The sequence below is a fragment of the Podarcis melisellensis genome (genome assembly GCF_964234715.1).
Source record: "Podarcis melisellensis genome assembly, chromosome: 6".
In the NCBI taxonomy this organism is placed as follows: domain Eukaryota; kingdom Metazoa; phylum Chordata; class Lepidosauria; order Squamata; family Lacertidae; genus Podarcis; species Podarcis melisellensis.
The window spans coordinates 52862875-52887039 of NC_138538.1; the positions used below are offsets into that span (position 1 = coordinate 52862875).

The 24165-nt window shown below is 46.9% G+C and overlaps 1 protein-coding gene across 1 annotated transcript; it reads left to right on the forward strand.

Moving 5' to 3' along the window:
• Positions 1 to 21151: 21151 nt before the first annotated feature.
• FOXD2 (forkhead box D2) lies at positions 21152 to 23962 on the forward strand. The gene has a single exon (XM_081916258.1). It carries the CDS (start codon positions 21487 to 21489, stop codon positions 22822 to 22824), a length of 1338 nt encoding a protein of 445 aa, XP_081772384.1. The 5' UTR covers positions 21152 to 21486; the 3' UTR covers positions 22825 to 23962.
• The last annotated feature ends 203 nt before the right edge of the window (positions 23963 to 24165 follow it).

Genomic DNA, 24165 nt, shown 5'->3' on the forward strand with positions numbered 1-24165 from the left:
GGTGTATATTGAGCTGAAAACTGCCTAAATACATGGAAGGTTCAACCATCTGGAATCCTATGTTTCTTTCTTTGTACCTGGGCACAAAGCTTGGAAAGAGTATGCCAAATCGTTAAATCATTGCCATCCCTACTCTTGTGGGTTTGCTTTCTTTAGTGCTCAAGTACATTCTTTGCCATTTCTTTATTTCTGTGTCATGATATCTGTGTGATTTCAGCACATCAGGAAGGAAAAACAGTTATGTACCATTTTTGCCCCCAAATGTGCAGCTTGTCAGTCCGTATATTGAAGAACAAGAAATGAACCCATAGTTTTCCTTCACTCAGAGTATCTAATTTTCATGGGATTGTTAAAATACATATATTGTACAAGAATTGTCTGATACTTTTCATAGCAACAATTAATTCACGCTGGTCAGTCATCTTTAGTCATTTGTACATCATGCACATTGCCACAAGGTGGCAACCTAATAATGCATATTTGCAACACCTACCACCAATCTTTGCAGATTTCTTCATATAGTTTTGATTTTAAGATGAATCTTGTTCTCTTGCTTTGATGCTCCTACATCAATTGGCTGGCTTTTACCCTTGATTTGGTCACATGAATTGGTTATGGAAACAAACCACCTGGGATTTCCCTTCTGGCACTGATCTTTCAAAGGCTGCTGCTCTCCAGTAATATTCTTTGGCAACCGACGTTAGCAGTTCCTTGTGCTTCCTTGATTTTCTTTCTCATTTGATTGACAAGACGGTGGTTGAATGAGGATTATGGGATGGAAACAGAACTCTAGAGGATGTAGATCTGGAGCAACACCTTTGCCACAATCCCTAATACTGGAACTCACTTGTTCTAAGTGAGAATACAGGCTGTCAATCAGAGTTTAGTCACAGAGAGGTGAAGGACACATAGATATTGAGGTGGTGTGTGTGGCACTCAGAAATCTAGCCTGTATGGAAGCTATAGGTTTATCTTAAATATCACACTTTACTCCCTAGAACTACTAGGCTAGGGACATAGCTCAGTGGCAGAGCATCTGCTTTGCATTGAAAAGATCCTGGGCTCAATCTCCAGAATCTCCAGGTACGTCAGGGAGAGATCTCTGTCTGAAATCATGCCAGCCAGTGTAGACATGCTGAGCTAGATGGACCAGTGGACTCAATAAGCTTGACTATTGTAATTTGCTCTATGCGGGGCTGCCCTTGAAGCTGTCCCAGAAACTCCAGCAGGTGCAGAATGCTGCAGCGAGGCTCCTCACGGGGTCCCTGCCATGGGAGCATATTCACCCAGTGTTTTACCAGTTGCACTGGCTCCCGGTGGAGTATCGGGTCAGGTTTAAGGTGCTGGTTTTGACCTTTAAAGCCCTTTGTGGCTTAGAGCCCTTGTACTTATGGGACCGCCTCTCCTGGTATGCCCCGCAGAGCACCTTAAGGTCCATGAATAATCATAGTTTAGAGGCCCCGGGCCCTAAGGAAGTTAGATTATCCTCCATCAGGGCCAGGGCCTTCTCAGTGATGGCTCTGACCTGGTGGAATGCTCTGTCCCATGAGACCAGGGCCCTGCAGGATTTAACCTCCTTCCGCAGGGCCTGTAAGACAGAACTATTCTGCCTGGCTTTCAATTTGAACCTGGCCTAATCTTTTGTTCCCCTTCCTTCCCTCCCCCTCCCCTTCTTGTGAAGATTGCCCGCTCTGGGATCCCACAGCTGGTTCTCCCCTGGACTCCTCGCTGGCCCAAGTGGGACTAATTTAGCCAGCTAGCACTGGTGATCATCTAATGTTTATTGGATGGATTTCCCCCTGAAATTGATTTTTGATTTTATTGTTATTTACACTTTATACCGTATTTTATGCTGGTTTTTTTAGCATCAATTAAGTGTTTTAAATTTGTTGTTAGCTGCCCTGAGCCCGGTTTCCTGAATAAGGAAGGGCGGGGTATAAATAAAAAAAGTATTATTAAATTTATTATAAGGCTCTTCCTATTCTCCTATGACAACCCTAGAGCTGTTGCTAAACGTGTTAGGGCTAAAATCTGCAAGGAATAGAAGGTATCACAGGCTGCACATGGTGTCACCATGTTTGGCCATGCTTCTTGCTAGTGTGCCACAGTTGCTGGTGTTCCATTATTCTGCACAATGTAGACATTTGAGCCAGACTTCCTATAACCAACCCTTCAAGCAAACACAAAGAGACCTTGCCAGTAGCTTCAGTAGTTCCTTCCACTCTCTTCTTCTCTGGTCCTAAGAGAATGAGGAGCATATTCTGGGATTTCATCCAGGAATTCTTGTGTGGCCAGAAACATCTTTGGTGGCAAACCAGTTGGATTACCACCAGATTAAGAGAACTCCTTGCACAAATGGATGATGTCAGTGGAACACTAGGAGACAGCTTTGTGACTCCTTTGGAATGGGCTGGTGCAGTGTCTGAGCATAGTTTTGCATTTGGATACAGTGTAGAAGTTTCCATTTTGAGTGAAAAAGTCATAAGTGTTAATAACTTGTCTTTTGGAACAAGGCAGTGAGCTCACCCATCTTTAAGCAGCTTCCTTTTCTTCTTGAAATGTGCCTTAGGTCATAATTTTGACTGAAACTGAAAATGCAAGACTGAATGGCACCAAGGCCAGGAAAAAATGGAATCCTGGTAACACGAATAACAAAGGGTATTTTTAGTGGACTCAGTTTCCCATTATTATATATTATATAAAATATATTTATATATTATATAAAATATATTCAACTTTCTTCTATTTCATTTTGTGCAGCTAGCCAGCTAGCTTTCTATTTCTGATGTTTCATTAAAGAATAATTTACACACATACACATTTCCTACAAAAAAGAAATACTGAACTGTTAATAGGAGAATGAATGCGCTATTGGGCGCAAAATTGCTCAGCATCACACTGCAAGATAATAGCAAAAGTCCAACGTGAGTAAGGGTGTTTTGCTTATTATAGCAACCTCTATTCAGCTAAGTCACGTGACCTAGCAACCCAACAGAAGCAACACGGGCAAAAAGGGTGTATGAGTCCAACTCATTTCCCCTGGCTCAGCCAGCAATAGCCCTTCTCCAGAGTTTGGAATATGGGTAAATTACAGTGGCAGATCTGTCTACCTATCATTGTATTTATCCAGGGGAAGCCAGCATGGTAGGACAGTACTGTTGAACCACCTTCCCAACAACAGCATTGCTGCCACTTTCCTGGGTGATATGAGGGCAGGGGAGCAGTCAGGCTGGGGCCATCCAGGTGGGCAGCAGCAGCGATGTTGTTGGGAAGGGGCTGCGCTGTGCACCAGCTGCTCCTGACCCCGGCTTTTCTCCAAGGAGCTCGGGGTGGCATATGTGGTTCCCACCTCTCCATTTCATCCTCACCATAAGCCTATGAAGTAGGTTAAGCAAAGAGACAATGAGTGGCCCATGACCACCCAGTGCGTGAGGAAGCCTCCTAAGTCCTCGTCCAAACGTCTACACCACATTAGTTTGTTTCCCGACATTCTTTTTCCAATAAGGCACACAGCCAGATTGTCTCATGAGAGATCCTTGGATGAACTACGTTTCAAATTAAATTTCCATGCGTAATCCATGATTAGAAAACTAATTGGTGACACAAATTAAGCAAAGTTAAAGCAACACTTTGCAATATTTTAAATTAATCTGAAAGGCGCTTAAGGCTTCCAGCGCCACATCTGTATTCAACCAATTTAGGATCCAGCTTTGATGCTAGCCAAAATGAGGGTTTAAAACCCATTACAGTGCTGAGTTAACATTTGGGACTTCTTAGTGAGGGCTTTATTAGCTTCTGTGTAAACTAGAAATGGCTTCCACATTAGAAGGAAGACTTCAGGATTATCATGTTTCATTGTTTCTTTGGCTCAGTATGTGAGCTTCTCCCACCCTTTATGCAACAATTATTTCACCAATAACATTTTATAAGGTCTAAGGAAAGGTGGGCATTAACTGTGGATAGGAACAAATGAAGCTTCTTTATATTAAGTCAGACCACTGGACCATCTAGCACAGTATGTCTACACTGGTTGCTAGAGGGATCTCCAGAATTTGAGTCAGGGTCCTCTCCCATCAGTGGGGAAGCTGGATGCTCCACTACCAGGGGTGGAGAGCAGGCGGGGTGTGGCGCGCATCCCGGGGGTGTGGCACGCATTCTGGGGGCGTGGCGCGCCACCTGTGGGGGTGTGGCATCCGGCGCAGGGTGTGTGTGCATGATGCATGTCTGAGGGGCCCACTGTTATGCCACCCTACCAGAATAGTGATGCTGGGGGCGGTCTGCTCCCTCCGCACTCCCATTCCTCCACCAGTGTCTCCCAGCCCTACCCTAGGAATTTTTCTGCATGCGAAGCAGATGCTCTACCACTGAGCTATGGCTATGTAAATTATCTCCTTGAAGAGCTCTCCTGTAATTATATTTCAAATTTTCACAGACTGGTGAAAATTATTGGATTGGCACCCACATACCACATACTTTGTGCCTCATGCTGAATCTAGAAACAAGAGGCGCTTCATTGTTTCCCTTGACCTTATGCTTTGCAAGAAGAACTAATATGCAGCAGGTGAACTATCTACTCAGAAGTAAGTTTCACTGAGCTCAATGGGGCTTACTCCCAGGTACGTATGTAAAGGATGGCGATCTTAGTCACCCAAAGTCATTACAACTCAGCAAGATTTGTAACCTCTTTCAGCATCTGTAGAGGTGATAAATGGCTTGAATTTTAAATAGGCATGTATGATGAAGTCAGCCTGTTTTGCCCATGGCTGCTGCCAATGTTTGAAATTGCTGCCTTCTTTACCAAAGTGCAACCTGCAGCAGTGCTTGTCTATCATACTTGCTGTGTGTGTCGATTTTCAGCTGCCTAAGTAGTTGCATTGACCTCTCCTTCCTTTCTACCCATTGCTCAATAGGCCTTAAGTATCTGCATAAATTCTGTGCTACAATTCAATGTTTACCAAACATCCCTATGCATGTCTACTTAGATTTAAGTCCCAGTTTGTTCAGTGGGGCTTATTCCCAGGTAGGCGTGCTTAGGACTGTAGATTTGCAATGCAAGCCTATGGGTGTCTACTCAGAAGTAAATCCTGTTGAATTCAATCAGCCTTCTGGTGAGTGTGTACAGCAGAGCTGGGGAACCTGTGGCCCTCCAGAAGTTCCTGAACTACAACTCCCATCAGCCCTAGTCATTGGTCATGCTGGCTAGTGTTTATGGGAGTTGGGGTCCAGCAACACCTGCAGGGCCACAGGCTCCCCTTTAAGATTGCACTCTTAAAGTGCTGGATTTGACCTAGCCTTCACTAGCATGGAGGACTGAAAATTTCCTCTTAGAATAAGCATCCCACTCTGATCAGCTCTTTCACAGGACCTGCTTTATATAATCTCTTTAACTTGTAAGGCATCAGTTGACCTGTATCACCAGAGGTGGGTGGTTTCCCTTTCCTAAATCCTTAAGACTTGGGCTGAAATTGTCAGAAATGTTCTTTTGACTTCAGACCTTATAGGGTAGGTTCCTGTTTTCCTGTATCTTTGTTCTAGGACTAATGGACTTAATGCAGAAAGTTTACCTGTGAACTTGAATCCTGCCATGGAGATGGAAGGAGTCTTTGAGAAATGGGATATAACTGGAATACACAAAGTTTGCTTTCATCCAGATTTAGACAATTTGATAGTCCGATAATCTTTTTTAAACCCTCTGCACTGATTTGCCCACCTGTGTCTGAAATTCTCTTCCTTATATACTGTTGCCAAACAGATATTTTAGTTTTGTAAGAGACTATGAAATAATATCCTATGAGAAACTGAAGTAACTCCAAATGCTTAGAGGATTAGAAATAAAAAGAATAAGGGCCTGCTTGAGTGGTGGGCAGTGAGTTGTACCATTGAGTGATTAAAAAATAATAATAGAAAACTCTAAAAGTACAAGGCTAAGAGACTGAAACTGAGGACCTTTTCTTAACCCCAAGTTCTGTACACCATTCTACATTTTTCATTGTATTAATTCCTTGGTTACTACCCTACTCACAGAAGTGACATAGAACAAGCGCTCATTTTAGGTCAATCTAATTTTATAAACTATGATTTAAATTTTCCCAAAAGGCAATATCTAAACTAGGCATTTGACAAATACGCATGTATGTGCTCAACATGTGAAGCAATACTTGAGGTACACCCTATTTCCCACACAGAACTAATCATCATGTAGAACTTGTCCAAAATGGTCCTCCGTATCTTCAGCACCAAATGGGGGTGGTGAATTGAAGCAAAGTTTGACAATGTGGTGGGTAAATAATGACCACAGTTCTGCAGGTCCTTTTCCTCTCGTGACTCAGAATTGTAGAGCTGGAAGGGACCGAGGGGTCATCTGTCCATGAGGGTCATGTAATGCAGGAAATGGGGCTCAAACCTACAGTTCTGAGATTAAGAGTCTCCTGCTCCACAGTAAATTAGTTTGGCTGCATCTTCTCCACCACTTGAATATTCAGCCTGAAGAAGAACCCTGTTATATTTCAAAACTTCCTTCCAGAATTTCAAATGCTCACTGGCCAGTCCAAGTTCACAAGATGTATTGTTTACTCTGTTTCTTGCATTTCTAAAGCAGATACTGTAGAAATGTTTGAATTTCACCCTGACCTTTGAAGGCTTTCATTAGCAACTAACACTATAGCCTCTAGATGGCATGCTTAGCACTGAACTAACAATATGTGTGTGTGTATATATATATATATATATATGGATAGGCGGGGAGGCATGCAAATGTCTACCAAGTACTTGAGTCTGAAGTTATTTTTCTGAATGCAATTTAGACCGCTTTACAAGGTGGAGGGATTCAGAATGGATTGCTTTCTGGCCTTTTTAAAACATGCAGGTAGACACATTTTCATGAGACCGTAAGGACTGAACGCTTCACTTCTGTACTGGGATATATGCAGTTTTCTTTTTAAAAAAATAATGAAAATATGAGTGCAATGATTAAATCACTGAACTGGCAAAATGAAATTTCATGTTTGTTGTCACTGAAACAGCTACCACAAAGGTACACACACTGCAATACCAATTAGCTTTAATCTCTTTCTCGTAGGATGGGAGGGGGACAGAGGTTTTCATATTCCTCGTTAACACAAAATTATTATTTTTTAAATGTATGCTCATACTTTTGTCAAACAAGAGAAGGGCTTGGGCTACTGTCATGCTCAGATGATGGGATTTCCTTTCCTTTATGTTGTTCCTTAATCCTCCCTAAATCCCTGATTTTCAATATTTGAGTGTCGTCGTCCCCGTCCCCCGCAAAAAAGAGAATTTGAATATGCAAATTAAATAAAAATTTTGATGGCAAGAATTTCTGATCACAGAAATTTAGACACTATATAGTCTAAATTTCTGTGATCAGAAATTCTTGCCATATATAATGTATCCAGGTATAACACATATTTATTTGGATTCCTGTCAGCTGAAGCACTTTGACGGCTCGGTTGCTGAACTATGGAATATTTGCTATTCATGTGCAACTTGGATGGGCAAGATCTAATCTGGGTTTAATTGTTGTGTGAGGATCTTTTACAGATATTAATTGCTTTGCTCTGTCTGTTAATAGCAGCTTTGGAAGGATCTGATAAATATTGAACAACAAAAAGTTAGCACCCATGGATTAAAATCCAAAACTAGTCAAAGCTTTTGCTATAGAAGTTTTGCTATGGGCCTTCACAGGATAGATTATACTCCTAATCATGCGGTTGACCCCTTTGCTAACACATGCACAAATATCTCCAATATCAGCATATAACAGTCTTGCATAAATCTGAACAAGTTGTTGGATAGCTTTGCCAAAATTCTGACTGAGTTATAGTGTGACAATATTTTTTGGAGGCGGGTTGGCAGAGTCCAGGCCATTTTTTTAACAGCCCAAATTTAATTGCTTACATTTGGAAAACATTGCCCGATATTCTAATTTTATTTTGGGAGGTAAAATAATAATTTGAACCAATTGATGTCCACAAGACTATTTTTCTTTTGTGGTAGGTGCAGTTCCCACACTATGGCCTTCAGTGTGTCTGTGTGGGTGCCAAGTCATAATTGGCCTTGTGCAATTTGGCTAACATGTTTTTAGTGGCAAAGAGTGAACTGGCTTGGTCTTATTTTTTTTAAAAAAAAAAATACACATGGCCATTTATGAGTTGAGATCACCAAGTTCCACTCTACCACCTAGGTGAACAAACATCTCTTCACAGACGTTTGGGGGACTGTACAAAGAGATTGTGGAAAGGTCCTCATAAGGCGGGGGAAGAATTATGGTAGCAATTCTAGTTTGTCCACCTGCAATGCTTGACACTGGGGGTTAACAGGTTATTTAAGCTAGAGTGTTTCCTTTATGGTGATGAAGTCAATGGACTTAAGCCAATTTACATACAAGTGTGCCCATTTAAGTACCATGTGGATTGGAAGGTCTACCTTAATTGGCTGGTGGATCACAGCCAAAAAGTGTAGAGAATTTCTGCCCATAAATTTGGAATCAGGTTAATAACACCTCTTGGATGGAGAGAGAAAGAACCATCATTCAAGTGTGTAAGCAGGAACAAAAACAGGACAAAAAAGATAATCCTGAAAGGCTTAATGCTTTAGGGATGCCAGGATCTATGGAACTCAAAACCACTGCCGAGCTGTGAGATGACCATAGTGGAACACAAGAACTGTTGTCTTGGTGCATGTTTGGACAGGGCACCACCATCCTAATCCTGTTCTGGCCATACCTTTCTCATTAGTCAGTCCATCCCTGTTCCCTGGTTGTCTCAAAGCCCTAGCATTTCCTGTTACAGATAGGTAGCCGTGTTGGTCTGCCATAGTCAAAACAAAAAAAATTCCTTCCAGTAGCACCTTAAAGACCAACTAAGTTAGTTCTTGGTATGAGCTTTCGTGTGCATGCACACGAAATGTGCATGTGTATCTGAAGAAGTGTGCATGCACACGAAAGCTCATACCAAGAACTAACTTAGTTGGTCTTTAAGGTGCTACTGGAAGGAATTTTTCTAGCATTTCCTGTTAGTTCTTTTATGTGCAAGAAGGTCATCATCTAGCCTGCTTTAATGGACTGTGTGTTGTCCTCATCCTGCATTATCTGCCTTGCCTCATTTAAGCCTGTGTGAGTTCCTGCCTTGTTTCTTTTCTGCTATTCTGCAGTCCCACACATTGGAAGTCATTTCTCGTAGTAGCGCATTGCCTGGATGGAAGAGCATAACTTCTGCTGTGCTTTGCTGAATGCAAGGAGGAAGGCTTGCCTTTTGCTGCCCAATTCATTTCTCCTGCATCCAATTCATTGCGTTTTATTTTTATTTTATCCTGCATCTGAGCAAATTGTTCCTTCTGGATATCTGTTTTGAAGAGCTTATCCTATTTTTGAAGCTTGCAGGAGCGGAGGAAAATTAAGTTTCAAAACTGAACAGAAGGGTACGCAGTACTGGCACTGTTTTTCCTAGATGAAAACGTGAAGGAAGCAATAGAAGAATGACCGTTGGCTCATAATATTTCTAAAATGCAAATGGTTTCTTCTCCCACTTCTAAGTAGGACTGTGCATTATATGTGCTGGTGATCTCTAGACTTGCCCAAATAACAACTTTCCAACTCAGACTTATATCTCCTTGTTTCCCTACAAACAGAGAGCCATAGGTGGTGGGTGTATTTGGGGGGGGGGGAAATAAAGGAGGAAATACATTGCTATTCAAACAGGCTGATCATATAAATGTGTCTAGGTGTCTATGCTCACGCTGCCCCTTCCAAACTATTGTGCCTGGGTAATTATGTGTCCCACTTACCAAGGTTAATAACCAAGATGAAAAGCATCTGAGGGCAATAGTACCAATAAGGCAGCTTAATCTCTGTAAAGGATGCAAGAGGCTGAACTTTCACATTGAAGCTTCCAGCCCACCCAGTGACCAGTATCCTGCTTGGACAGGCCCAGTGAGATTTTGGGGGAGTTGAAGCAACACATGTTCATTTCGTATTCCTGTTTTCAGTCTTCAGCCTGCTGGGAAGTGAGTGGGAATGGTGGCTGCCAATTGCAGAGTGAGCAGCACTCAGCTACTGAATCTTGGTTAAAGAGTAACTGGCAGCAATCACACACAAACACATGCTTGTAGGTAAAGAAAATAACAAAGTCGTTTATTGTCAGAATGCGTAACTTGAATAGAAAAGTTTCTCATTCCAGACTAATTAGTTTAGAAAAGAAAAGGGCAGCAATTGCTTGCTCTCAGAGGATAGTTAAAAATGACCTCTCATCTGGAGGTCCAAGAAAGAAATGTGAGGAGGAAGAAGTTGTAAACAGGATGCAGCCTAAGACAGTATCAGTCTAAACCATGGGTAGGCAAACTAAGGCCTGGGGGCCGGATCCGGCCCAATCGCCTTCTAAATCCAGCCAGCTGACAGTCCAGGAATCAGCATGTTTTTACATGAGTAGAATGTGTCCTTTTATTTAAAATGCATCTCTGGGTTATTTCTGGAGCATAGGAATTCGTTCATTTCCCCCCCTTCAAAATATAGTCCAGCCCCCCACAAGGTCTGAGGGACAGTGGAACTGGCCCCCTGCTGAAAAAGTTTGCTGACCCCTAGTCTAAACAAACAAGAAGCTGATAAGTTAAAGTGTGGGGATTGTCTAGGAATGTGGCAGTCCCTCGCTCTATCTTTCTTAACCCTATGCAAACCCCTCTTGTGCAAGCTGAGGTTCACCCAAACTTCCAACTCATAATGCTGGTGAGCACCGCTGCCACAACCCGTAACAGGTTTGCTGCTGTTTCAACCCACTTTTACACACAGCACAGATGGCCACCCCTATTTCTGCAGCACATGAAAAGCATGGAAACTCAGCCCTTTATAGGGCAGCACTGACTTCAGTTTTACGTGGCTTGTACTTACAGGTAAGCAAGAGTATATATGCAGGTGATATTAACAGTTAAAATGTCACTAATATGTACTAAGTAAACTTTACTATGTACTGCTGCTTAAGAACATAAAACATCTTGCCAGATCAGATCAAGGTCAATATAGCTCAGTACTCTTTGCCAGCAGAGAATAGGTAGCCTACTAAAAATGGGCCACTGGTCCATGGCGTGAGCCACCTTTTTCGCATACCTAGCCTAGAAGGATGTGGTGATTCTCAGTGATCCATAAAAACTGAGTGCGTTCTTTCAAACTTTCATCCTACTCATGTGGCCAACCCCTGCAAGAATAGAACTTCTAAATATTCTTAGAACTATTTATGAATAACTTAATGAAGCTACCTTGGAACAAAGAAGCAAAGGCTTTTCCTTTTAAAAGGAATTTCATTTGTACTTAATTCAGTTGTCATAATTAAGCACTCTCTCTCTCTCTATTATATAAATTCTGGTGGTTCAAACATGCCCTCTTTCCAGCCCCTTTGGAGGCATGTCAGTACACTCCCCCCCCCCCAACATTTATTTGGCCTGAGATTGGCCTTTGGGAGGATACTAACCCACAAGACTCTTCTCCCCCCCCCTCCCTTCTTCAAACATACAAGAAGCAGCACTGGCCATCTGCAGCTTCCTTTGTGGCTGTAACACGTGAGCAGAGCTTTCGACTGGCGCAGGAGACTTTGGAACCTCATGTCCCATGAAAATGACTGCACTTGTTTTCATATCAACTGGGTGGAAAAGGAGGCCTTTGGAATCTATATTTAGCTTCTTATTTCCAAACCAGTAGCTGTGCTTATCTGAGCACATAAAGCCGGGGGATACTCATATCATGATGTTGATCCATTTTATGGAAGTGGAACCTGCAATAGAATGTTATTCTACCTTCAACCAGAGCCGTAGCTGGGAGCAGCTAGCTGAGTATTATGTCCCAGGTGAAGTCTTCAAAGGGGTGCCATTGAGGCAACCAGCCTGTGTGTGTGTGTGTGTGCAAATGCAGGTGGGGTGGGGTGCCAAACTTGGGCCTTTAACCTGGGTGAAATAAATCTCTTAGCAGAAGTGCTTTTGTTCAAGGTGCCAGCCATCCAGCCAGCTAATATTCTCTATCAGGATCCTGTAAACTGCAAGGACCTCAAGCGGGGTTTTCCACCCCGCTCCATCTCTACTCAATATTCTGTGGCCACTGAGTATGTACAGTCCCATACTTTGGGGAGAGGAGAGTAATCCGCTTACACTGATTTCTTCAAGATGGTTTCTACTCCTGCAAAAAACAACAACCAGGCACACTGATAATCCTTGGTGTCTGTGTCCCCTCCCCCACTTTGGCCCCATTTGGCTGCAATCCTGTCTGTACTCATCATCAGAGTTTCTATATTAGAGGGGGAGATGTGAGATGTAACTGTCTAATCCTGTTCAGTCAATCTGATTTTCTAAATTGTCTTTACAGAATTCCTAGCTATGTTTAGTTACAAGTAAGCCAAACTCTGACCATTTTACTTCCAGGTAAGGATGTGCTTAGGAGTGCAGTCTCCGGGATGGGATTAAAAAGCCATGCCGATGTGAGTTTCTATAAAGCCTCTGTGAAGCAAAGAAAGACGGAGGCAGGAGAACCAGTGCAATGAACCAGGGACCAGATCGATCTGCTGTAAAACACCAGAGACCCAGGAATATTAGGATCGCAGCAGGCCCTGCCGCACGCACCCTGCCCGCATAAGACATCACCACTAATTTTTAAACACACACAAAATTAGTATACAGAGTGCTATATATTTCGTGTGTCGCTCAGAATACTTTGGGGGATAAATGCAATACAGACACTTAGGCGCGCACACGTCTGCGTGCATTTGAATTACAATATCGAGGTACCGTTAGGACAGCCCCACTGTTGCTTGCTCTGGGTGCAATTAGATCAAGCTGACTTCAGGATGTGGTGCAAGAATTTTGTTGTTGGAGTGGGCGGTTGTTCAACTAGCGAGGCTCAACAATCGTCTGCGGAGGAGAGAGCCTGGAACCCCACGTCGTGGTTCTTCTTTGCCCAACTGCTGGAGGACCGTCGTAACACAACCTCCCCGCTTGCACCCTGAGCACACCTCTCTCCTCAAGTAGCTGGCGGCCACGTGTTTATGGAGCTGCAGGGGCCTTTTGAGAGGACCGGAAGGGCCTGATCCCCAGGCAAGTTCTGCTGCCTGCATTTTGTAGCCCCCATTCATTTCAGTCCGCTTTAGAAAGAGAGAAGGACATCCCCACTTCGGGAACGGGAGGGAACATCTCTATGAGAACCGAGGCGGGGGGGGGGAGGTGTTTGCAGCAGGGAAGAATTAGCTAGGAGGGGCTTTTATTATTTTAAATGGCATAAACAAAACCACAGCCTACTCCGTCGTTCCCTTGCTCGGCGAGAGACCCCATTCTCTTTCTCTCCCCCACCCCGCCCTTCAGATCAGGGGTAACAAATTCGGGGTGACTTTAAACAAAGAAAGGCTTTCACCTTCGCTTAATGATTTTCCAGTAAATCAGTAGCCATCCCTCGCCCTTCCAAAATGAACACACACCCCACCTTCGCAGCCGCCCCTCGCCCAGCCGCCGGAGCACAAGGGGGCCGTTCACTCCGGAGTCCTGAAATACACAAGGTGGAAATTCGATCTCGCCCCTTCTGCGTGTGGTCGGGAATCGCAGGCTGCTGCAGCTGCTCGAGACGCGGCTTGGCTTTCTTTCTTTTCTTTTTAATGTCACTTGCGTTTATGCAGAGAGGCCAAACTATTATTTTACGCAATAAACGTACAAAGAGAGGGGGTGGGGGGGGGAGAGAACTTTCTGCTCGTCGTTCCCCCCTCCCCCCACCCGCGCCACTTGATTATTTCCCTATCAGTTTTCCAAAGACCTAATTCGTTTAAAACTGTCAGGAATCTATAGAAGGTAAAAAATAATAATTAAAAATGACCCGTTATTTTGCCCTGTTGCTAGTTTAGGGGGATCGCTCCTATCCTGAAAAACAAAACGATCTGTTTCTGATGGATGTGACTGAATGAGAGCGCAACAGAAACGCGACGCCGTGCTCGTATCTATTCCCCCCATTCAGGGTCCTCCCTTACACACGCGCGCCCCGATCCCATTACGGGGTGGGGTGGGAAATAAGTCCCACTGATTTCAGGGCCATTCAGTTCCAAGGTGAATCAGTCCTGCCCGATCCCCAAACGTGTTTACCCGGAAGTAAGAGCTACCGAATGCAGGCAGGCGCTCTTTCTCTCCTGCAAACGCGCTTGTGCCTGCAAACCTAGAGTGAGATACGGGGCGCGCCGGTCCAAGATGCGACGCCTGCCTCTGTTCCTTTGCTCCAGGAGAGTCGCCGGCTCTGCAGCTCCTTTTAACAGAGGCTCCTCGGAGAAATTGCGTTGACGATGCCCGATCCTAATTGGAATATGTTTAAAATGTGTTTTAAAATGCTGTTTCGCGACATGCGTTTTTGCAGAGAGGCCAGCGTTAATAATAAAATGTTAATGTAATGTGAATTATTGCAACAAAGAGCCTTGCGGCACCTCAAACCTCAGCGTATTTATTATAGCCTACATTTTCGTGGAGTTGAGGCAGACGGGCTGAGGGTGGGGGTTAGTGAAGTCTCCAAGGTGCCACAAGATTCTTCGGATACACTCCCAGGCGTGCTTACCTGTGAGTAGAGCCCATTGGATTTCACGGTGCTTATTTCCATATAGGATTGCACTACTGGTAGTTTTTGCTGTAACACAGCTACCTCGCTGGAAACTATAAAGAAATAGCACTTGCTTTCATACGAAGGAGGAATGCCTCGCAAATAACCAGCAGAAGTCCCCCTTTTGGGAAATAGCAATATACACAAAATGCAAACGCAACCCAAACCGTAAACATTAAACCAGCCTTTAGCATCTTCGCATTAAAATGTCCCATTGAAAGTCAATGTCACTTTGATCTCCGAACGCTGGGATTTTAGACGACGAGGAGGAAGAGGGTGGTGATGATTTTCTGCCAGAGCCCCCTAAGCGCAGCTCGCCCCTGCCGCGAAGTCGTTAAGCGTTTGGAAAGCTGCGTTTGGTATTTGGAAGCAGCTTCTGCAGCTGCCTTGGCCCAGTTTGTCCGTATTAGGGCTGGTGATTTGATCACCAAACGCCAGCACCTGTTTGCGGCGGCGGCGGCGGCGGCGGCACCACCACCAGCAGCAATTCATCATTCTCTTTCTCACCCTCCTGACGGAAGGGTGAAGGATGGGTGGAGCATTGTTATTAATTATTATGATTATTATTGTTGTTGTTGTTATTCTCATCATCACCAACTTTGGACATTCCGAAGGGTTGGGTTATGTTCTAGCCCCACCTTTTCCTTCTCCACCCCTTCGCCCCACCAAACAAAGCAACAACCAAAAAAAGGGAAACGTTTAAGAGAATTTCCACCCACCCTCACTCCGCCAAACACCCCCCCCCCACACACACACCAAGGAGCAAGTGCCAGCGAATGCCAGGGAAGGAGATCGGCTTGGCTTGAGAGAACTGAGACTTCGAAAATGATTAGAGGATCCGATTATCTTAACTGCTGCAGGAACATTGGCAGATCTGGATTGTTTCAGGATACCGTGCCTAATGTCTCTATATGCGCCTCCTTGAAATTGAGATCCCTGCTTATTGACTTGATTCCCACGCAAGCGCCGCTTGTGGGTCGGTACCGTGTGTGTGTGTGTGTGTGTGTGTGTGTGTGTGTGTGTGTGTGTGTGAGAGAGAGAGAGAGAGAGAGAGAGACAGACAGACAGACAGACAGACAGACAGAGTTAAATCATCACGTACGATGAACCGGACTTTTATTTCAGCCAGAGGATTGACCCCCCCCCCAAGTTATTGTTATAATGCACTGATAAAACGTGTGGAAAACCGTATCCTAAACCCCAGGACCATTTTCTCCTGCTCTGACAAAACGTCACACACACTCCCAAGAACAGGGCCCCCATTCCTTTTAGCACAAGGGGCAAAGTACCAGGGACACGAAGGTTGAGTCCCTGGCGAGTTACTATTGTATTAAACTGCCATGGGACATTGCCTAGTACCACCAAGTAAACATGAGTGTGACAGTAGGCTAAATGGACATCGATTACATTTACTTGCAAGAACAATGTTTCTTTATTTATATTTCATGAAATGTATATATACCGCTTGATATTTTTTTAAAGAAAAACCCAAACCCTCAAAGATTTTGCAGAAAGAATCAAGATGAGGGGAGGTTGGTCAGTTGGAAAGTACCGGCTGCTCATCCTGAACGATGTTCACAAACGGTGGAAAGGGAACACCAGGATGTTTTTATACAAACCTCTGGAACCACAGGAGTGCCGGGTATTTGACAAGTGATCCCTTCTTGGCAACGTGTAAAGCACCATCTTTGCTGAATCGAATCTTATTTCAAGACAAAGAATCAATTCGTCAATATATTTCTGTATTTAAATCCTGTCCTCTAGACAGCATGCAACTCGCTCTTGTTTTACATCATCTACATCTAGGGCCGACTTCTGTGGGGAGCACTGTTCGGGTTTTTTATCACATTGTGTGCGCGGTAATATTAGCATCTCCTCTCATGTATGCAAAATTTAAAAAAACAACAACAGCGAACTAAAAGGGGCTCTGAACTCCAGGTTGCCTCATTTACAGGGAACCTTCTCGTCAATTTGTGGCTGGCTGGACTGGGAGTGTCACAACAGGGAAAGATGGGCAGAGCATGGATAGGAAACTTCTTTGGGATTTGGTTTGAAATGTTATTCCTACGCTAAAGGAAAAGGAGAAGGGAATGAAAAAGTTGGCCTATTAGACAGACATAACGAAATTGCTTTATTTCCAGGCACATGAGGAGGAGTGAAGCCAACGGGGTTTGGCTAAATCGGCCCCATCTATGGCCTATTTCACCCCTTCAGTTGAATTAATTATTTTATGGAACAGGCTATAAAGCCCATCCTTGGGTTTAACCTGATAAGTGAGGATAACTTCTTTTTTCACCAATCCATAACCCATCACTAATGTAAAGGCTCGGGGGTGGCATTACTGCATTACAGGGGGTTGGATTCGAAAACCTTTGGGGCCCTTACAACTCTATTAGTATTAGCATCGACCGAAAAAAGACTTTACTGTACCAATCCCTTAGGCTCTCCCTTTCACTTTGCTAAGTATATCAAATCAGTAGCAGCCTCACCCTCCCACCTATCATCCCAGTTATGCCCAGCAGTTTATAAGGGGTTTCTGAGCACCTGCCATCTCTCCTTTTCTGTGCAGCGCCTAGTACACACTCGCTGACATTTAGTACATGGGAAGGGGAGGGGAACATGTCTACCCAATCCGATACTAAATCCTTTACTTGACAACAGTGTATCAGGGCTGTTTAGGATCGGGAGGTCAGCCTCTTTCACCTTTCCAGTTTACCTAAATTCACTTTGCAATCCCAGATTGACCCAGCTGCAAATAAACAAAAAAGGAGCCCCCAGGACCCCTGATGGGCAGCCCCGCCCCACTGCAGTGGAAGGTCTCTCTCCTTCTTCTGGGATGTAGATTTAGTGGGTATTTCTGCTTAGATTTTACTTCCGAGCATAGCATCCGTGGATGGGAACCAGCTGTGTTAAGTGAGAGCCTTCCTTCGGACCCTCGACGCACGATCTCCCGCCCCAGTGACCCATTGATTTCAAGGGGAGAGGTAAGGCTTCCGGTCTTATTTCTCTTCCCCGGAAATCGATGGGATGCAGACGTGCTCCTCCTCTGTGGCAATGCCATGCCTTCGGCTGTCTGAAGGGTCTAGGGGTGCCTTATTAGCTTCTGCCCTTTGGGATGTCTCTGAAAAACCGTGGCTGGGGATCACGAGTATGGAGAGAGCTCTGGCTCTCGGGTCCTCCTTGCCAGCTTCCCATTATAAGCTTCTGGTTGACCCATGTGAGAAGATGATGCTGAACTAAGATGGGCCTTTAAACTAATCCACCAGCGAGGATTCTAGCCTAGGTAAACTCAAAAGGAGAAAACGGCTTTCATGTGTCAGGAAATTAATGAAGGGGGGAAACTGGGGATTTGCCCCATTAGAGCTTACCTCTACGGCAAGTCCAGCCTTGCATCAGCCATCTCGACGTTTAAGTGGGTGACGGTTTTTCCATTTCTCTTCGCCCCACCCTACTCTCCAGACATCCCATGTCAGGTGCTAATAGCGTTCTTCTACAGCACCAACAACCCAGTCCTTCCTTCTTTTATTCGGAAGGTCCATTACTTCCAAGGCGACAAGAAAGTTTGTCGCCTTGCTATCCTGTCCTTTTATGGTTTATGCGGGAATAAGGCCCACTGAATTCAACGGGACTCAAGCTCCAAACAGGAACGCTTTGGTGAGGCCGATCCGAGGTGGTCTGAAGCTGTCTCTTCAAGACATAGTTTAGCCACACGCGGGAGAATCTCTTTTAAGGATGCAAAATGGGGGTGTCACTTGGCCTTTGCCCTGACTTTAAGCCTGAGGTTTTTTGTCTGGCGAGAGTGTAAGTGGACATTCTTGGCTCACGGGAGATCTGCTCCCTGCTCTACAGACCTTTTCCTACCTGGCATGGGAGGGCGGGGTCCTTACTGACTCCAGCTACAAAAAACTGAGGCTGCTGAACACAATCTTGGGCTTCTTTATCTTTATTTTACATATTGTCATAATTTGTGTGGAAATTGTTCAGTTTGGTCGTGCATTCTTAAACATTATGTATTCCCCCCCCCCATAATGTAAGGCGCCTTGAGCATGGTTTGAACGGTGGAAAGGCGGTATACAAATAAAATTATGTACGTATGTGCCTACGCTGCCTCGTGATCCACACCTAACAAAGCTGCGATCTAATGAAGTTTTTGATTTATTTCAATGTGATCTACCCCCAAAGTAAACCAGACAGCGTATTCTATTGATTTAAGTGGGGGCCGTAAGTTGACTTGGCCGAGGATTCGCTTGGATTTCAGCCTAACCTCGGCTTCTATGCGAGTCTTCCGATTTCGCTTGGTGAAAAAGCCAACCCAGAAAAACAAAGCAGACACGTGGCGATGTGTGTGGTCGGCAGCTCTGCACTACGGGACTGGTTCTGCAAAGCTCGCTTCTCCCTTTCCCAGAGCAATTTGAACACCAACCCCGCAACACACATGCTTTTTAATGCAGGGCTGGATATAAACAAACAGCAGCTGCAATATTCAAATACCTTGTGATAGCTAAGACCTATAGACAGCAGTAGGGCGGGTGAGCCCTGTCATGGGCAGGGGGAGTCCCTTAGTCCAGCGCCTATAGAAGATTGCAAGGACAGCAACGTACACTGAGGAACTGCTCGCTTCTTATGTAAAATTCCATCGTTCGAGTTGGCAATGTGCAAATTTCCTGAGGCAGGATAGAAAGGAAACCACCACCCCCATATTTTGTGATACCTTATTTCTTGCTTTTAGAAACCCCAGGTGGAGGGGCATGACTTAGTTATAAAGTGGAAGGAGTTGAGGGCGAAACATGTGAACATAATTAACGACTTTCGCCCTGCTTTTGTCCCCATAATTCGAGTACTGCTTATTTGCCACTGCTTTCTTGAGTAGCACGGGGGGGGGGGGACCCATCAGGTTCGCTCAACCAACAGCACCGTCTGCTTCTCACATTCTGGTGCTGATAGGCCTTTATAAGCAGGTAGACGCAGCTTCATTTTCAAAAGACCTTGTTACTTGGGAAGTTAAGTTCTGTCCAAACCAGCCGGGCTTCTGTCTATGCAGAAATGTTTGAGATCCAAGAAGGGTCTGGCGGGTGGTTGTTTTTCGCGGTAGGTGTCCCTACGGCGAAGTCTTGCAGATCGGATCAGATGATGTGACAACCGGATCCTTAACATATTTGCTTGGAAGCCCTGCTTACCTCCGTCGCAACCCAAGAAGTGGGGAAGTGCTTCCAGATCCTAAACGTATTTGAAAATAAGAAGTTCAAATGATTTAAAAGGATCCTTCTTCTGGTTTAGGGCTCAATTGTCTGAGTTGACCAGGCATCGCTTTCTGCCTGTATTTTTTCCCGGGCGTCGTCGCTTAGTTGTCATTTGTGGAGAAGTTGGGTTTATTTATTTATTTGGAGTTAATTACCCAGGTTAGTAAAATTTGCTAGGGAGAAAAAGGAGGCTATACAGGTCTGGCTGTTAATCCACGCCAATTCCTTCAGAACAATCGCTGGGAATAAATTAATTCTGGATTGCAGTTTTGAGAACCTTCCCCTGAATAAAGAAGTTAAGTCCCGGATCTGCATCAAGCACGTGTCTTCCAAAACAATTGAAAATATTCTTTTGCAGTTTATGTACCGTTTCTGAGACTACTTTCAGTTCACAAACTAGTTCAGGTTGAACAAGACGAACACCTCTTATGTACCCAACCCTGCGAGCAAATCTCCTTCATTTCCACTGAACATTCAGCAATGCGTAAAAGCGCGAGACTTTTCCTGGTCCACCTGGTTTCGGACGCTGTTGCGAAGGGCTTTCGACCTTGGACTTTCCAGCCCGCGATGGAACGAGGGCGGCTGTCCTGGGCCCACTGCCGTGGGGGGGGGGGGGAGCGTCCTGACACGCAAGGTCGCCGCCGCCAGAAGACATGCGCCTTGGCCCGTCGCCTCACAACACCAGCTCTCCAAGCCTTTCATGCGCCGTCGGCAATCTCTACAGAAAGAGATGGCTGTTGTGAAGGAGGAAGACTTCGGGGCGTTGTTGCTGCTTGTTTGTTGAGGTGCTGGCGCAGGAGGACGTATCTGAGGGGAGAATAAACCTCCGTGCGACTGGAAGCGAAGGGAGAGCTTCCCAACAGAGACAGGCAACTCTAAGGTTGACTTCGCCCCTGTTGTATCATCATTTCTGCTACTACTGTCCTTATTATTAGCCACTGCTCCGAGACCCTCAGACCCTCTAGGGCGGGAAGAGCGACGCGCGAGAGGAGTCAAGATGGCGCGCGGCGGCCGGGCCACAGGGCGCCTTCTGGAACGCCTGGCGGGACTGCGAATCAGGTACCCCGCCAGGCGCAGCCAACGGCGCGGAAGGAGGAGGGGAGAGGGAAGAGCCCGAGGTCGCGCGCAGCTCCGAGCGCGAGTTATAACCGCGCGCGGGCGGGAGAGCGAGCGCCCAGGGTCTGTCTGCGCGCGCCAGCACGTGACGCGCGGGCCGCGCTATAAAGGCTCCTGGCGCTCTCCGACGCCGCTCAGTGCCTGTGAGAAGTTGTGGCGGGAGGGAGCCTCGCTGGAAGGGAGGTTGTCTTTCCTTCCCCTCCCTTCTGCCCCGTCCCCCCTCCCTCCCCTCTCCTTACTGCCCACCCCCAGGGATCCCACCCCCATGGCCTCCCCCACCCCGCACCGAGCGCTCTTCGCCTGAGGGGCGGGAACTGCGAGGGAGCGCCTGCAGCCCTCCGCTGAGCCGGGGGGAGGCGGGGCGGTGGCGCCTCCTCCTGGGACTCCTCCTCCGCTCCGCCGCTAGGGGGTGGCCAAGGCGAGCAGCCCGAGCCCGAGGCAGCGCCGAGCAGCAGCAGCAGAAGAGAGCGCAGCAGCAGCAGCCCCAGCAGCAACCCCGCCAACGCCGTCGCCATGACCCTGGGCTGCAGCAGCGGGAGCAGCCGGCCGTGCGGCTTGCTGGCGGCGCCCTCTCCGGAGGAGGAGGACGACGACGAGGCGCTGTCCGACGTGGAGGACATCGACGTGGTGGGGCCTCCGCACGAGCACGGCCAGGCTAAGTTCAGCGAGGACGACGAGGACGAAGACGACGACGACGAGGAGCTGCGCCTCCTGCCCAAGCAGGCGGCCCGCGGGAGCCTCTCTCCAGCCCAGGGAGGCCCGGAGGCCGCGCTGGGGGACAGCCACGACCCGGCGGTGGCGGCATCGGCGCCAGTTGCGCCAGCCTCCTCCTCCTCCTCCTCCTCCTCTTCGTCGTCGTCGGGCGCTTCGGGGTCCGGCAAGAACCCCCTGGTGAAACCCCCCTACTCTTACATCGCGCTCATCACCATGGCCATCCTGCAGAGCCCCAAGAAGCGGCTGACGCTGAGCGAGATCTGCGAATTCATCAGCGGCCGCTTCCCCTACTACCGGGAGAAGTTCCCCGCCTGGCAGAACTCCATCCGCCACAACCTGTCGCTCAACGACTGCTTCGTCAAGATCCCCCGCGAGCCGGGCAACCCGGGCAAGGGCAACTACTGGACTCTGGACCCGGAGTCGGCCGATATGTTCGACAACGGCTCCTTCCTGCGCCGGAGGAAGCGCTTCAAGCGGCAGCAGCAGCAGCTCCACCCGCAGCCGCCCGAGCTCCTCTTGCGCGCCGCCGCCGCCGCCGACCCGGCCGCCTTCCTCCCCGGCTTCGCCTACGGACCTTACGGCTACAACTATGGGCTCCAGCTGCAGAGCTTTCACCACCACCACCATCACCACCACCACCCCGCGGCGGGGGCCGGCGGGGCGGCGGGGACGTTCCCCTTCCAGCCTCCTCCTTGCGCCCTGCCGGCGCCGCCGGGACCCGGAGCCTCGGCGGCCGCGCCGTCCGTTTTCTCCAGCGGCCTCTCGTCGTTCCTGGGCGGCGACCTGAGTTGCAGGAAAGCCTTCTACCCCGCCGGCCAGCTCAGCCCCACCGCGTCCCTCCTGCAGAGCCTCAAGGCGGACCAGGGAGCCGGCAGCAGGCCTTCCTTTTCAATAGACAACATCATCGGAGGCGGCGGAGGCGGCGCGGCCCCCCCGCCATCCGGTAGCTCCACCAGCAGCGCCCCCGCTTCGCCCTTCCCGGCGGGCCACGCCGGGGGCCAAGCGCAAGTCCTGGCGATGCTTTCTCCGGCTCTGACGCCCTTACCGAACCATTTGAATCTCACCCACGAGTCCCTCCTGCAGTCCGGACAGAACTTTTCCAGCAAACTCACAAACCTCAACAGTTGTCCTTTTTAAAAACGCGACAACGACCAGCCACCATTACTCACCCCACCCCCGAGATCCTAACCCACAGCCCCTCCTGGCCTCTCTGCCCCCCTCCCCTCCATTCTCACAATTGCCCTCCCGTTGTGTTTTAAAAGGTAGGAACTCTTCCTTTTTTGAGAACTGTTCGGGCGTCTGGATCGATTCTGTGTATGTCTCCCTCTCTCTCTCTCTCCATGCGTGTCCAGGATTCGTAGTGTGTTTTAGGAGGAGGGAGGACGGGGGGGCGGAGAAGAACCGACCAACTCACGGATCTATTTTAAAAAGTAATGTTTCTTATCAAATGACTTCTGACAGCTTGATTTCATTTTAAAAACAGGGCCTCTTTTATTAAGGCTGGGATCTGGATTTTCTGTGGGGATCAGAATGGCCCAATACTTCTTTTGAGAAAATGTAGGGCGCGTCCCTTAAAACGTCTTTCTGCCGCATTCTGTGCAGCTGTTTGCTGGAGATCTGTGCTTTCCCGGTGCAAATCTCCCAGGAGGGTGGCGGTAGCTTCCTAGCAGTCCGCTCCGCCATCCAAAATACGATGGGCAGATCCTAGGCATGTTTACTCAGAAACAAGTCCCACGATTCAGTGAGACTTGCTCTCGGATAGGTGTGTAGTCAGCAGCCGTAAACCTTTCGGCTTAAGTGGCTGGAGCATCAGAAATACTCCACTAGTAGCATTTCTCTCAAACAAAAAATAATAATTCCCCATGTGGTTTCCTCCGCCCCCAAGGAACTGCTTAAGGAGAATGTCTGTTGAACGTGGTTAACATTGAAAGTCTCTGCCCCCCTCTCCAAAGAGGAAACAGGAATGCTAAAAGAAGTTGAGAGATTTCAAGTGCACATCTCAAAAGACCGTGCTACATCAGGAAGTCCCCTATTATCCAATCACCCGCCTCCTCTCCGCCCCTTCAACGTGTGTGTGTTTCTTGTGTATCTGGACTTATTTGTGTGTGTATATATCGTGCACCCCCCAGAGCCTCCCTAGCTCTCCCTAATAGCTGTGCATCCTTTCTATTTTATTGAAAGAATTGTGAATAATTTCATGTGGAAAAGGCAACGTAATTTTTTTTGTCCACCTTTGGTGTAAATTAATAAATGTTTGTGATGTCTTTTAAAGAAACCCAGTGGGTCTCGCTATCGGCTTTCTTAACGCAAGAAAGAGAAGAGAGATAAAAGCAAACTAACGACTAAAGCTAGGACTCCTAAGCGAGGAGTGTCTGCGTTTGGTGATTTTGATATTTGGGTGATATTTTTAAAGTAATGCAAATATTAAAAAGTAATGCATCTTAACTATTAAACGTACTCTGGAGAGCTAACTAATAA

Coding starts and splice junctions, on each gene's coding strand:
- FOXD2 (XM_081916258.1), top strand. CDS start 21,487: ATGACCCTGGGCTGCAGCAGCGGGAGCAGCCGGCCGTGCGGCTTGCTG.